General features: G+C 52.3%; 2 protein-coding genes across 2 annotated transcripts; one reads left to right on the top strand and one right to left on the bottom strand.

The window, feature by feature from the left end:
* Positions 1–2,135: 2,135 nt before the first annotated feature.
* CGCA056_v008260 (putative cardiolipin-specific deacylase) lies at positions 2,136–3,577 on the bottom strand (the record flags this gene model as incomplete). The annotated part of the gene is made up of 2 exons (XM_037323508.1): positions 2,136–3,413; positions 3,482–3,577. 2 exons carry the CDS (start codon positions 3,575–3,577, stop codon positions 2,136–2,138), a joined length of 1,374 nt encoding a protein of 457 aa, XP_037178562.1.
* Positions 3,578–5,471: 1,894 nt separating this feature from the next.
* spo7 (Sporulation-specific protein spo7) lies at positions 5,472–6,857 on the top strand (the record flags this gene model as incomplete). The annotated part of the gene is made up of 1 exon (XM_037323507.1): positions 5,472–6,857. One exon carries the CDS (start codon positions 5,472–5,474, stop codon positions 6,855–6,857), a length of 1,386 nt encoding a protein of 461 aa, XP_037177528.1.
* Between the last annotated feature and the right edge of the window lie 7,001 nt (positions 6,858–13,858).

The raw sequence follows: 13,858 nt of genomic DNA, 5'->3' as shown, positions 1-13,858 counted from the left end.
GTTTTCCCAGCATAAACCCTTAGACTCAAGCTCAGCGAACAGGGCCTAGTGGAGGATCATTTTGCTGGTCAAGATGTAACTGTAGCCACGCATCACCACTAATTATACCACGACCCAAGATAGCGCGTCGCTTTGGTGCATCTTTCCCGGTCCGTCGGGCATTCCTACGCCCCGCCTCAAGGCAAGCAGGGGACACAGTTGGCGCATCCAAGACGTACTACATACTTTAGATTCCCTGGAGACTTTGTTGTCGGCACAACAGAATCGAGACTTCTTTGGCAGATTGTCTTCTCAAAACCTATCGCTTCAAAGTACTCGTTGTGAGGCATGTTGCCTCCAATTGCGCCTTCAAACGAACACTAAACAACCGTAACAAGGCTGAGTTGAATATACCTGAGAATACGCCAGGAGAAACGGTGCTAGGAAACGAACTGTCCCCGGCGGAAACGCAACAGAGACTGATTAGAGAAGATGAGCTAGCACCCCCCCGCTCATGCATTTGTCTGTTTGGCCCTGACCGTATGAATATCAATGAACGAGCGAGACAATGTGTGGTGTATAATTTCTCATGGCAGATTGAAAGATGGGTATTCAAGCAACTCGTCGTGGCTACTCTGAGCCGGTGATGACTGAATTGAGAAACGGATGATGTATTTAAGGCTACTGTTTTGAGCTGAAGCTGTATTTGACACCGCGACGCGAATGTGATGTAGGGATTGTGTCATGCGAATGTTGCGGACTTAATCGTACTCATCTGGCTGCCCCGCGCGAAGTCGTGAGACGTCGTCTCCACTCCGCAGAACAACGAAATTTACACATGATAGCCGACTACTTTGAACTTATTCGAAGTTAGAACACGCAAGGAAGAACGAAGATTGACAGTGGACGATTCAAAGAAATAAGGATCGCGAGGATGGGGGCAGGCAAATGACGAGACAGGATTGAGTAAGCATATCGCTTTTTTGACTGTTCATTGCCATCTAATGCCTGCAACACGAGGGTCGATTGCCGCGGGGAGTTTCTCAAAGTTAATTGAATACTATTCATACTATTTGAGGCACTGCGCAGGTAGTTCATCACACGAAGAACTATAGGATCAGGTTTAAACAACACGCGGTATATAAAGCTAGGCCTCTGGCTGAGAACGGAACTCGGCCATACAGCGTAATGAACCAAATGGGTGCAGCTACCTCAAATTAATCATTTTGGCTTGCTTGCTTTGCCACGCGACGCCATACCCCCATGGTGCCAGCTGAACTGAAAGCAACCTGACATGTTCGAGGACTTCGGAACCGCATGATTCGGTTCGGAATACATCAGGAACAGCGAGGGCACGTAGTGAGTAGCCGAGAGAAGTGGCAGGGCGATTGATGAGGAACCCCAAACCGGCCTAGTACCACCTTTCCGGCTTTTGGCTGTCCAATCTCACTTAAACGCCAGCACTCCGATATGCTGAATTGCCGTGGCAGATCTCGATAGCTCATTAAACGGTATTCATGGTTTCGCGCCAATGGCTGCTCGCTGACGATTTCCGGGTAGCATTGCTCCGTGTGGAAAGGTGGGAACGAATTGGGTGCCGTTGAGAGTTGCCCTCCTTTGTTATTTTCTAGTATTTCGAATCGACGTGACATGTACATTTCTCTGTACTTCTGCTTTGGTTTGCCAATTAGCGACTTGAATCCCTACCTCGCAGATGGGCATGTCGTCGGAACGCGGCCGAGGCAGTTACCGCGGCTCGGGAGTTGGGGTAAAGATGTGGGACCAACTAGGCCCGGTGCAGATCCGGGCACTACCGGAACACAGCCGGATCAGCAAAAGGATTCCGTCAGTCGCTCAGTGGCAAAGTTTTCAGCGTACAATGGAGAGAAATTCCTATTCAGAACTGTATTTAAAAATCTATATGAATCCGATGAGGAGACTCTAGTGCGGACCAAGCCAAACGCTCCCACTGGATATTTCCATTTCGGCCATCTTGGGCTCGTAAACCGTAGTTATCATGCAATGCAAAAAGACAGATTAAAAAAAACGCCGTGTAGAATGCCACCACACTCCAGCCGGGCGCCGTGAAGCATCTGCCAGACCTTCCCCCATTTTAAACTCTTCCCGCTGTAATAATCACACACGAACTCAAGAGACTATAGTTTGTTCTTCTCCACGTCTTCCATCTCTTTACGAATGAAGTCATTAAACTCGTCGGCGTTGTCGAGGTAGAGGTGGTGTCCCGCCTTGGAAATGACCTTGACCTTGGCGGACCCGTTCTCGCGGGCCTTCTCCTCGTCGGTGGCGGTCAGCAGCGCCTGCGCGCGGCGCTGCTTCAGCTTCTCCTCGGCCTCGAGGCCGCCCGCGACATCCATCCAGTCGTTCTCGCCGTACATGAAGACGACGGGGATGCCCGTCTCGCGAATCTTCTCGCCGTTCTTTTCGATGACCTGGCGGCCGACGCCGTCTATCCTGTTGATGATGGGGCTGCGGGCGTAGGCGCCGGGGGCGAGGATGTAGGGCAGGGCGTACTCGCCGCTGCCGCGCTGGCGGAAGATGGAGAAGGCGTAGTCGTGCAGGGACTTGGACTCGTCGGCGGGGAGGTGGTTGAAGCGGCGCGAGGTCCAGCCGGAGACGAAGCGCGGGCCGAGCGGGCCGGTGAAGCGGACGATGCTGAAGGGGGAGACGTTGGCGTCCCAGAGCCAGACGAGCCAGCCTGGCAGGGGCCGCTTCGGGGCGTTGGTGGAGTTTGTGGAGGTCTTGAAGCGGGAGGCGGCGGCGGTGGAGGAGTTGTGGTCGTCGGTGGTGACGGCGTTTTGGTCCTGGGTGAACTCGTTTTGGAGGGTGGACTCTTCGGGCTCGGGCATGGACTCGTTGACGGCGTAGGGGTCGGCGGGGATGCCGACGGGGGAGGCGAGGATGAGCTTCTTAATGTGGCCGGGGTACTTGAGGGCGTAGGCGACGGAGAGGTAGCCGCCGAGAGAGTGGCCGATGAGGGTCATCTTGTCGATGTCGCGCTTCTTGCGCCACTCCTCGAGGGCGTCGATGAACCAGGCCTCGGCCTCTGCGGTCTTGGCGGCCTGGTCTTTGGCGTGGACCTTGAAGGGCGGGCGGGTGGAGTTGCCCATGCCGAGCATGTCGAGGGCGTAGAGCTTCCATCCTTTTGCGCGAGAGAGGGGCTCGAAGTTTTTGTAGAAGAAGCCGAGGCCGGCGCCGTAGCCGTGGACGATGACGAGGGTGTTGTCGACCTTTTCGCCGACGCGCTCGACGGAGTACTCGTTGAGGGCGCGGTTCTTGCCGGAGAGCTCGACCATTTGGGAGGACCACACGCGCTTGCCGAAGGGGTCGTGCTTGTTCGAGTCGAGAGTGTCTTTGAGGTAGGGGATGTGGGACAGGACGTTGCGCTCGGCCATTTGGGGTGTGACGCTGGACCACTGCAGGAGAAAGAATGTTAGTCTGCTAGGGGTTGTGAGGTGTCACGATGCTTCTGAGGGGCCCTTACCCATTCGTAGACGGCGTCCTTGTATCCCAGAGGGAAGTAGGTGCCGGCGGGACGGCTTCGCGCATCGGGGCGCGCAGGTGCGGCGGAGGCGGCCATTGTCTGGCTGTATCGGCGTTGGAGTGAGTCTTCCGAGGACGGGCGTATGCTTGGGGCAGGTGTTGATTTGACGCTGGAGGAGGACGAGGTGATTATGGAAGAAGCAAGCTTCAGTCGCGACCCGTTCACCACAGCAGAGGCAGTTTGTTGCTGTATCATACCGGGTGGACGGGGGTGGCGAAAGGGAGGGGTGGGCGTGTTATATACGTGATGAATGACGGGCAAGACAACAGAACAAGGGCAGGTAGGTGCGAGCTACGCTACGGTGGCAGCAGCAAGGCTCGCAATACACGTGGGATTGGTGTCAGTGTGGCTGCGGACGCCGGATGTACGTGTCCGGAAAACGGATTTTGCGCAGTGTCGGGGGCCCTTTGAAACTTGCGACGACTCATCAGTCAGCGGAGAGCCGGGGGTGGTAGGGTGCAGGCGGAGCGGAGGATCAGATAACAATTGAGAAAATCGAGAAGAAATCTCGGAAACGCTGCCAACGGAGGGCTAGGCCGTTGGAGGGGGAGGGGGGTGCAGAGACAGAGGCAGAGACAGACGGGTGGTGACGCCGACTTGGACAGGAACAAAGAGGCAGTTTGACAGTGGGAGGGCCCGTAATTCGACAAGCTTGTTGAGAGCAGTTGGGGGCGACAGGGGTGAACGGGCGGGATTGGTGGGCTGCGGAGCGGTTCATGGACTTAGCACTCGGAGTTTGGCGGGCTGAATGTGGGCCGGTCACCTGCATTGGGCCGTATCGGCGGTAAGAGGCCACCAACACTCCGATGTCCCGGGGGGAGCTTCCAGAATGAAGCCTTTTGTTTGCTGCCTGACTGAGCCGAGTCGAGAGACGTAAGCACGGGAATTATATCTAAGCCGTAATCTCAAGTATGCGTCACTGGATGGTATTTGGGGAAAGAATACCGCTGCAGATGACTGTCTGGTCTGGTTTGATGCATTCTGGACTGGCCGATGCATGACATCAACACTTGGAGCCGTTAGAGTCTGCCTGCAGTAGCCCGAGCGCATTGGGTTTTCGAGAAGGGACGAAGCTTGTTTCCATCGAATTGTTTCAATGCATCAGCTCTTCCATGAACTTGATAATGATAGACACTGGTGTTATGGCATGGCTATTGTAGGCGTGTCAAGTTCCAGGGGCATTGTCTTTTCACAAGCCCTCTGATCCCCTCCAAAAGAAGAAATCACTGAACCATTGCCTCCAGTCCCTGAATCTGCAACCACACAGACCGAACTCCTAATTTTACGCCACGTAATTACACCAGTTGAAGCCAGTTATCAATTAACCAACAGCTATGGAGACGTTTTCGCGTCTAAATTGGTCCAAATCTTAAAGACCAGTCAGACAACAACGGATCCCCCCTGGCCGTTGCTCAACTTCTTCAGCAATTAATATCGTGTTAGCATCCATCCCCCAACAACTGGGTGCCTTATCCTTATCGATATCGCTTATCGCTCCAAGACGCCAGGACCACTTTCACCCGCCTCCCACCAAAGGGCAGGTGCAGCTCTGGCGGGCAGCCCACCGTCTAATGTCTGACATCTGACCACCGCCGTCCAATTCCGCCCTTGTCTCGCCGGCAGAAACATCCAACTTCGACACCGCACATTCTTCCCTCCTCCTCCCACTCCAAGGGCAGTGCAGCGCTGCAGCTTTTGTCGTTGCTCCCTCCTGCACCTGCACCTCAATCCGACATCTTCTGCGCATATACCATCGCGCATGCCTGCGTACATCTGTTGACGCGCCTGCCGCCGAGGTCCAGGCCCCTCCAAAAACCTCCAATTCCGTCCCGATCGAACCTCTTGACCGCCGCACCGCACCCCAACCACCACCGCCGAAGGGGGAAAACCACACCCAGTCACCCCTTTCGGACGCACTCATACCGCAGCCATGGCCGACGTCGACTCCATCGTCAAAGGCGCTCCGCCTCCGGGCAAAGAATCCAAGTCTCCCGTCGGCACCACCGGCGTACAACCAGACTCTGACAAGCCGACCGACCCGCTCAGCCACACCCCGAGCTCCCCGTCCATGGTCTACCTGAACCTCCTTATCCTCGAAGCCTCCCTTCGCGCGCAATATCTCGAGCTGCGCGCCCGCCGCCGTCACCACACATTCTTCTTCACCCTGCTCACCGCCTGGATATGCGGCTTCGGCTACGCCCTCTTCTTTGCCCCGCGCGAGGACGGCCGCGGCGTTGGCGGCTCCGTCTACTGGGGCGTCGAGACCTTTGAGAAGATCTGCTTCATGGGAGGCGTCATGACCGCCATACTCGTCTGGGCTACCGGCATATGGGAGCGCGGCATCCGCTGGCCGCGACGCTGGTTCCCCATCTCAAATCGCGGCCTGCGCGGCTTCAACTGCAAGCTCGTCATCATCCGCAGGCCTTGGTGGGCCGAAATGGGCTCGACCATTGGCTTCTTTCTGACCTACGGCCTCTTCTCCCACACCGCAAGCTCCTCTTACCGCTATGTCGAACCGTCCATCCTGCGCGAAGTCGAAAAGGAGCTCAGCCTCAACCCCGACAACCATCCCACGCTACCCATCCTGGTCGAGGACGAAGAGAAGGGTGGCCACGAGGAGGATCTCGCTCCAGGGGGCGACTACGTTAAGCTTCTCATGCTCGCGAAGCCATTTACGCCGACATTTAGAGAGAACTGGGAAATCTACCGCACAGAGTACTGGGAAAAGGAAAACGAGCGCCGCGCCCTCATCCAGAAGAAGCTCGCCGCACGCGATCGCCAGGTAGCCAAGCAGCGCTGGGGCATCTTCTGGTGGCTCCCCTGGCACCGCGTCGACCGCGCCAACACCCTTCGCCCCGGCTCCCCGTCCCGCCACGGCAGCGAAAAGACAACGATCCACCCCCGCGCCGCAGCCATCGAGCGCGAGCACCGACGCCGGAGTAGCACCACCAGCGCGCACCGCCGCAGCTCGACGAGCTCCTCGCGCAGCCTCACGCCCTCCGTCGCGACGATGCCCGGCGATGACGGAGACGGCACTGTCAGCAGGAAAGCCAGCACGGGTTCCAACGCATCCGACAAGAGGCGGAAGAAGCTCGGGTCCATGTCCAAGGCGAAGCGCCCCAACATCGAATCGAGGTCTGTTACCCCCGACATACCGTCGCCACTGGCCCGGGAGAGCAGCGTTACGCGGACGGACAGCGGGTCCGGGGCCGAGAGCGTGGCGGAGAGGTCGCTGCGGCATTCATCGTCCAAGGCTAGCATCAGCTCTTCCGCGAACTCTGTGCGGGAGAAGCACCGTAAAGCGAGCGAGGCATGATTTTCTCGCGGCATGTCGATTATAATGTTACTTTATGATTCAAAGAGAAAATAGCGAAGAGATGAGAAATGAATATGGCTCATGCGCACTGACTTATTGACTGGCTTCTCTTGAGCGTCCTGTGACCTGCTTTGGTTCGGCTTCTAATTGTCCTCGGTCCAATAAATGGCAAGGATCCGAATGAAACCCGAAATTTAGATCGAGAGAACGTCAAATGTGGGTTTCTAAGGCAATTTGGCTGTGAGTTCAAGATCGTTCGTCTCATAGACTGAAGTCTCCTCTTGGTTTCTGTTGCCAACAAGGTTGATGATGATGCGGTACTAGGTCAACGCCTATCTCTCTCCCGTCATTCGTATTGGTAGCAAATATGCGCGTAGCCAAGCAGGGAGACAAAAGTAAAAACAAGAGGACTTAACGCAATTTCACTTCTCTTGCTGAAAGTGACTGGCCGCCATACTCTGCTTTCCATCATTATGCCGATTTCCATTCTGTCTCCAACTTCCAATCAACAACCGAGAACCTTTGATTAACCATTGGGCTACAGCTTCGCGTAGTTATCCGAGGTACGGCCAGCTGATGATGTACCGAGCCTATGATCATTTTGATCGGATAAACTAGATCCGACTTTAGGCGCCACACAGTTGCAAATCAGGCTGAGCTGACTCTGGTCCCCCATCGCTCATACCTACCATCCAACTAAACGGCGTGGCTCTTGCGCTCGCGGGATACTTCGCAGTCTATCCATTCTACAAGTAATTTCTTTTGCAGTGTCTCAAAAAGCAATCTCTTTTCACCGAAAAGCTAGCCATATCATTAGACTTCCACTTGTATTCTCCCGGCCTACCATGGGACCCAGAAGGAAAACAGTGACTGTGTGGTCCTGTGTTCGTGATATCCTTTACACCTCTTATGGTCATCTTATGCTAATTGTTCCCAGTGTCAATGTGGTTTCGGGCCAATCCCCATTGCAATCGAATCCTGTTTCAGCTGTAAATCTTCCAGGTGTGCGTTTTGCAATCTCCAGCAAGTCGCGACTTCCGCTCCTCACGCCTATCCTGTCATTGGTGACTCTGTGGCCGTTGAAGGAAGGAATATTGTCGCAACCTTGGGCCCCATCTTGGAGTGTTTAGGGAAGCGATACTTTTTGGTGCCGGCTCACCTGTTTCGCGGAGTCAAATTCAGGAACTCTGCACCTGTCGGAGCGAAGTTGGTCCATCCAGCACCAATCGACTGTCCTCCAAAGGACGCCCCGAAAACGATCGGGGTTTTCAGCTATTGGTCAGGCTTACAAGAGACTGATCTCAAGTCAGACCAAACTGGCGAATACAGAGGAAGCAATTGGGCATTATGCGAAGTCACCTATCCTCCCTTGCTCAGAGAAAATCAGTCTCATATCAATGTGTATCAACAGTCCGGAAACTCATCACGCCGAATACCGGATATTTTGACACAGTCGCCGTCATTAAGAAACGTTGTTTTCGGCCGCCACGACACGAATGCTAAGTTCTTCAGGGTCTGCAAAACCCCTCTCGAGGTGATTCGTGGGTCTCTGGAAATAAAGAATGCATCCTCTACCAAGGAGTGGTACATCGAAGACATGATAGAACCCAATTCAAAAGACGGGCGATTGACACCTCGCGAGAAAAGAAGCGCCTTTCTGTTCGACGAGGAGCTCGGGCATCTAGTGGGCATGGTTTCGGGACGTGTTAGTGAGGATGACGACAACGATAATAGGCTGCGGATATATTTCAATACCATCATCGACATTTTCGATGATATTCAGCAGAGGTACCCAGAAATTGGTCGACCGAAGGTTTTCGATGGCTCAAGCTCCGCCACCGTTGAACCAAAATCGACCTATGTGAAAGCAAATATCTCTTTGAAGTCCGACGAGGAGACGTCCATTGAAGAGCCAGATTTCTCGACAAGCAGCAGTCTAGGCCAGGAGTCCCGGGAAGCTCGCACAAATCCAAGCCAGACGCATACCTCTGAAGAAGAGGACCATGGCAATCAGTCACACGATGTCGATGTCGATTGCGATCTCGATTCTGATGTCCTCTCACCAATCTCCTCAACAACTTCAGGGATAGAAAATGAAGCCCCTAGCCCCTCAATGCAGCATTCTGAGGCTCAGGCTTTTCGTGAAGTCGTGGCAACACTTTTTGTGGAGGATAGGGTCATTTTGGACATTTTCCAGAATGCTGTTGCACTAGAAGCTGCTGGGGCCACTGTGATGGCGATTGCCCTTCGCAGTGGTTTGAGAGACATGGGGCAAGCTTTGAAAGTCGAATCAAAGACTCCTGAGCAAGAATTCTGTGCTCGTTGCATAGGACTCGATGCACAATTCATTACTGATTCAGTAAGACGAGAATGCGACCCCGAGTTCAGAACGCTCCAGCTCAAGCTTGAACAAATGAAAGTTCCGATGTCGCCGGACGATCAGCGCCAACATCCCATGAGCTTGTGGAAAAGAAGTCCATCCTCTTCATATAGACAGTCTGTCGAGCAGTTTGAACACCCTCATGGCAGTCAAATCGAGTATACGACAGACATTGAGGAGTCCCCCGACACCGGCGATGATGAGAAGATTAATCCAGAGGCCGACCAAGCACTAAATTGGAAGATCCAGGAGTTGAAAGTTTTCATTCTTGAAAGCGAGCACATGAACTCACTGAGGAATAAACTTCAAATAGCTGCGTCAAGTCATAACAGAGCTATGAACGATGATGACGAAGAAAATTCCGATCAAGAAGGCTCTGTTGCTGAAGCCTTGTTTTCCAATGAGGCGGGAATCAGCTCTCGGTCTTCAATCTAAGAGCCTGACGTTCAAGCTCTCCGTGAAAAAATTGCAAGTTTGTTCAACGCAGAACCAGAGCTTGTAGACATTTTCAGAATGGGTCTACAATCGGACGGAGTTGGAGGCGAGGTGATGACAAAACAGTTACGACGCGCATTGCGAGTGATGGGAGGGGGGTTGAGACTCGATTCTGAAACTCGTGAACAGCAAACATGCTCGCGACGTATCGAACGTGATGCTCGGTACATTGCTGATTCAGTAAGGAGAACTTGCGATTTTGAATTCGCAGGCCTTCGATTGAATATTGACAAAACACCAATGTCCTCAGAGGAACAACGTCGAAGAATCACAAACATGTTGCAAAGAGAAGAAGTCTCGAAGGAGACTACACGGGTTCATCATACTGAAGCAAATGAGGATTCAGATGCTGGAGACGACGATCAAATTGGCATGAACACCGCGGAACAAGAGCGACTTGAGAGAGAAGCTTCTCAAAGAATCACAGAGCTGGAGAACTTCATCTTGAGAAGCGAACACATGCAGACGCTGAAATCCAGTCTCCGAACTAATCACCTTCGGAACTCTGGTAAACAGGAAGACCATCGGCATCTCAAGAATATCTTTACAGAACGTGGAGATAAACACGAAGAGAAAGTCCCCCGATATGCTCAACGACTTCCTCCGGCGGAAGCTCAACAGTTTATAGTCTTTGATCGCACTCTGCCAGAAATTGTGGAAAGTTGGCTTACGCAGTGGTTTGACATTCTGTGGGAGCCCTTAGTGCCATTTGGAGCCCAGAGAGTCAGATGGACATGCGTAAGACTTCTCTTGCTGTTTATCAACAATATTTACTATCAAGAGAATATGCTAAATAGGTTATAGGGCTGTGGCCAAAGGCTTTACGACGACTACCACGGTTTACAAGACGGACAACTACGAAGCCTGCGAGCCGTTCTTGACAGATCGGAGCCCCAGGATGACGATCAGCAGCCAGAAAATCATGTAACGGCCTGGGTGTTTCGTGCGATGAGTTGGGCAATGACACAATTGTACACTGCTGCTAATACATTAAAGACTGGTCAGGGGACTGCTCCTGGTATTCCACTGCATGAATACCCAACCACAATAAGCCCCGTCCATACGCAAGTCATGCCAAACACACGAGAGAACAAGCTATTCCTTCTCTTCAGCCTCCAGAGCGGAGGGAAAGGATGCGCCAAGGTCTTGCACCATGCTAGAGTCGAGCAGTCCGAGCTGGCGAATGACAATGATCTCTTCAAATTTCTCAGACAGAAATTTTACGAAGAAAAAAAGCTGGCTTCTCGCCTATCACTGAGGACAGTCACTGGAATCGGGAACTGCATGGTATTTGAATCCTTTCTTTCTGAGTCACACAAACTTCTGACCCTGGCAATGATGCAGATACCCGTGGACTTCAGTAGCTTCATTCAGAACCTTAAAAGACATACTAGCACCTGTCCTTCAAGTTCAGTCTTTTGTTGTGGATGTTGGCCAAACCCATCCACAGTTTCAGACTACCGCTGCATCCCGCAAGCCCCAACGGAACCATTCGTAATGGAAAGAAACTACCTTCTTCATCACTTCAGAAACCCAGGATGTCTTCATTCAAGTCAAAAATCGGTCATTTGCTATATACCGATGAAGAAAGATAATGAACTTGTTGGTGAGGCTAGTAGATCTGTCACAGGGTGGGGGATCTACTTTGAAGAGGATTGGCACTGGAAAACAATATCCGTTGTCATAACAGTACTCATGATGATCGTTAGCACCGCCCTCGGCTTCACTTGGTGGTTTGTCAAGTCGGACTTCTCAGGCGGCTGGGGCGTGGCAAGCTTCTGCGTCACGTCAGCGACGTTGATAGTTACTGTGTTGGGCTTGATGGCCCACAAGAGTTACTAGAAGGGAATGAGAAGATCTGCGTTGCGATTGGAAATGAATGAGCAAGATTTCATTAGTGAAGGCCTTCAAGTTCTTCATACATCAGCTTTATTCCACGTGGTTGCTGTCATGAGAGACTTGCTTGAATCAGCCGAGATGCTGCTCCTCTAACTCGCTCGTATTAGTTCTGAGGGTCCTTATAAGTGCGATTGGTTCAAAAAGAAAAGGAAGATATCCCAACAGAGCGCTCTCGCTTCCCAGCCCACTTTTACTCAAGTTCTGCCCTTCAGGTGGGTAGTAGGCATAGATAACGATAGGGACGACAACGACGACGACGATAGTAACAGGGACAGGGATAGGAACAAGAGCAACGGGGACGATAGAGACGATAGAGACGACAGTAATAGTAGAAGTGTTTAAGTAAAATGGAGTATCCCGCATAACATAGGTAGTTATGCGCCCACGCGCCTTAACTAGAAGTATCCGCCCGGATAGCAAAACCTTTTCCGTCCGTGTCTCACACATTCTCGCGAAATTCCATTAGCCCGATCGTACAACATTCCTGCTTTTCTAATCATCTTGCCTGTCAGCTTGCATTCTAGTGCGGCTGATTCGGGTGGGGGTGGTTTTGCAGACCTGTCTCAGTTAAGCCACGGTAATCATGTTTTGCAATCTCGACCGCTGCATCTTTCTCCTGTTGCCAACCATCCCTGTCAAATGCATATTTCCAACGTGAAAACTGCTCTTCCATCATTCAAGAGGCTTCGGTCAAGGAACCGCCATGTCAGTAGACTGCGAAAGTCCCCCAGACTCCACTGACATGTCCGACCCCGATATCAGTGGGATAGGGGTAAGCGGGCCCTTCACCTTCCTTCAAAATTCTATCAAGTTAATGAAATAAGCAGGTGACTATTGGCTTCGTCGGAACTGCTTGCCTGATGATTCTGCTTCTAATCATTTACTATGTCTTCGTCTTTGACCCAAAGCTTGATCCGCTTCGGAAGCAAGGGCAAGCCATGAAGAACCAGGACAGACCAAACGCTATCGACGTGGCAGTTTTGCGCAGGGTTAGATGGGCGCTTTCGACCATCGGTGTCAGTTTCACTTGGTTTTTGGATGAACGAAAAGATTCCTCGATAGAAAGAGGATTCAATAAGGTATGACAGTCACTCGCTACCCAATAATCTCTGCAGATGGACAAGGCGACATGGCGTACTTCCAATGCAGTTCTGATGTTGAGGTAGTGTATACTCGCGATGAGCGACATCCAAATCGCCACAGGGCTTGCGGTCTTGATCAGCGGCTACCACGAAATACCTCGCATTTCAGCCTATCAATGGATGATAGTTGTTTACACAGCGTAAACCTCCCTACTGCATTTTATTAGAAGAAAGTAATGCGGAGCCATCAACGCAGATGACGTGACATTCGTAGCTGGTTCTCATCCGTGGCGCACCTTGCAGCATTATCTCATCTCCGAACATACTACGCAAATCACCCAGAGCGCTTCATATGGAGACTGGTGTTGATCTTCTGCGTTGTAACAATGCTGAGCGTGGCCATGTTTATCAACACCCCAATCAAGGTGAAGATGGACAGCTCCGACAGAATCAAACTCACCGATTATAGAGCAATCTGCTTATTCAATGAGTCGAAACTTTCAAACGGAAGCGTGCCTGAGATAGCAACGCTCGCAGACACAACCTTTTCAGTGTCTATGCTGGTGTTTGGCTTGATCATCAGAATAGTGAAGATGAGCCGCGGAGTCTCCCGTTGGACTTCGTTTTATAGGTCAAACCTGCGATCGAAGTTAGCCGTTATAGTCAAGGGGGAGAACTTCGGCCTGCGTCGTGTGATGGGTCATCATTTGTATACGCTATCCATCGCTCGTCCATTGGCTGTCTCGTGGATATTGGGGCGCTTGTATTTGGAGCTGTGCGGCTCATTTCTTGTTGAGGTGTGTAGTAACTGCCTCCTCCATCCCACTCCTCGCCGCCTTTAGGGGGTACGGAACACTGCTAAGTCCTTCACAGGTCGCTTGGGTTGTGATAACGGCTTCATGGGGTCTGAAGCAACTGCTATTCGTACGAGCAGAAGGCCCCGAGGATGAGAACAGCTGGAGCTTTGGTCAAGTTGCCGCCGTAGTGCTATTCATAAGTCCATTGTGCCTCGTATTTGAGCAGTTCTTCAATCCGGGTACGTTTTCCGTGTGGCGACCCCTCTTCTTGAATTCTCCCAGGCCTCTGGGTTTGGTAGATATACTGACCAATCATCCATGTCAAGAACCAGCAGACGCCGCCGATGC

Source organism: Colletotrichum aenigma (assembly GCF_013390185.1).
Source record: "Colletotrichum aenigma strain Cg56 chromosome Unknown KSG_Cg56_contig05, whole genome shotgun sequence".
Classification (NCBI taxonomy): Eukaryota; Fungi; Ascomycota; class Sordariomycetes; order Glomerellales; family Glomerellaceae; genus Colletotrichum; species Colletotrichum aenigma.
This window is presented reverse-complemented; position numbering and strand designations above follow the sequence as displayed.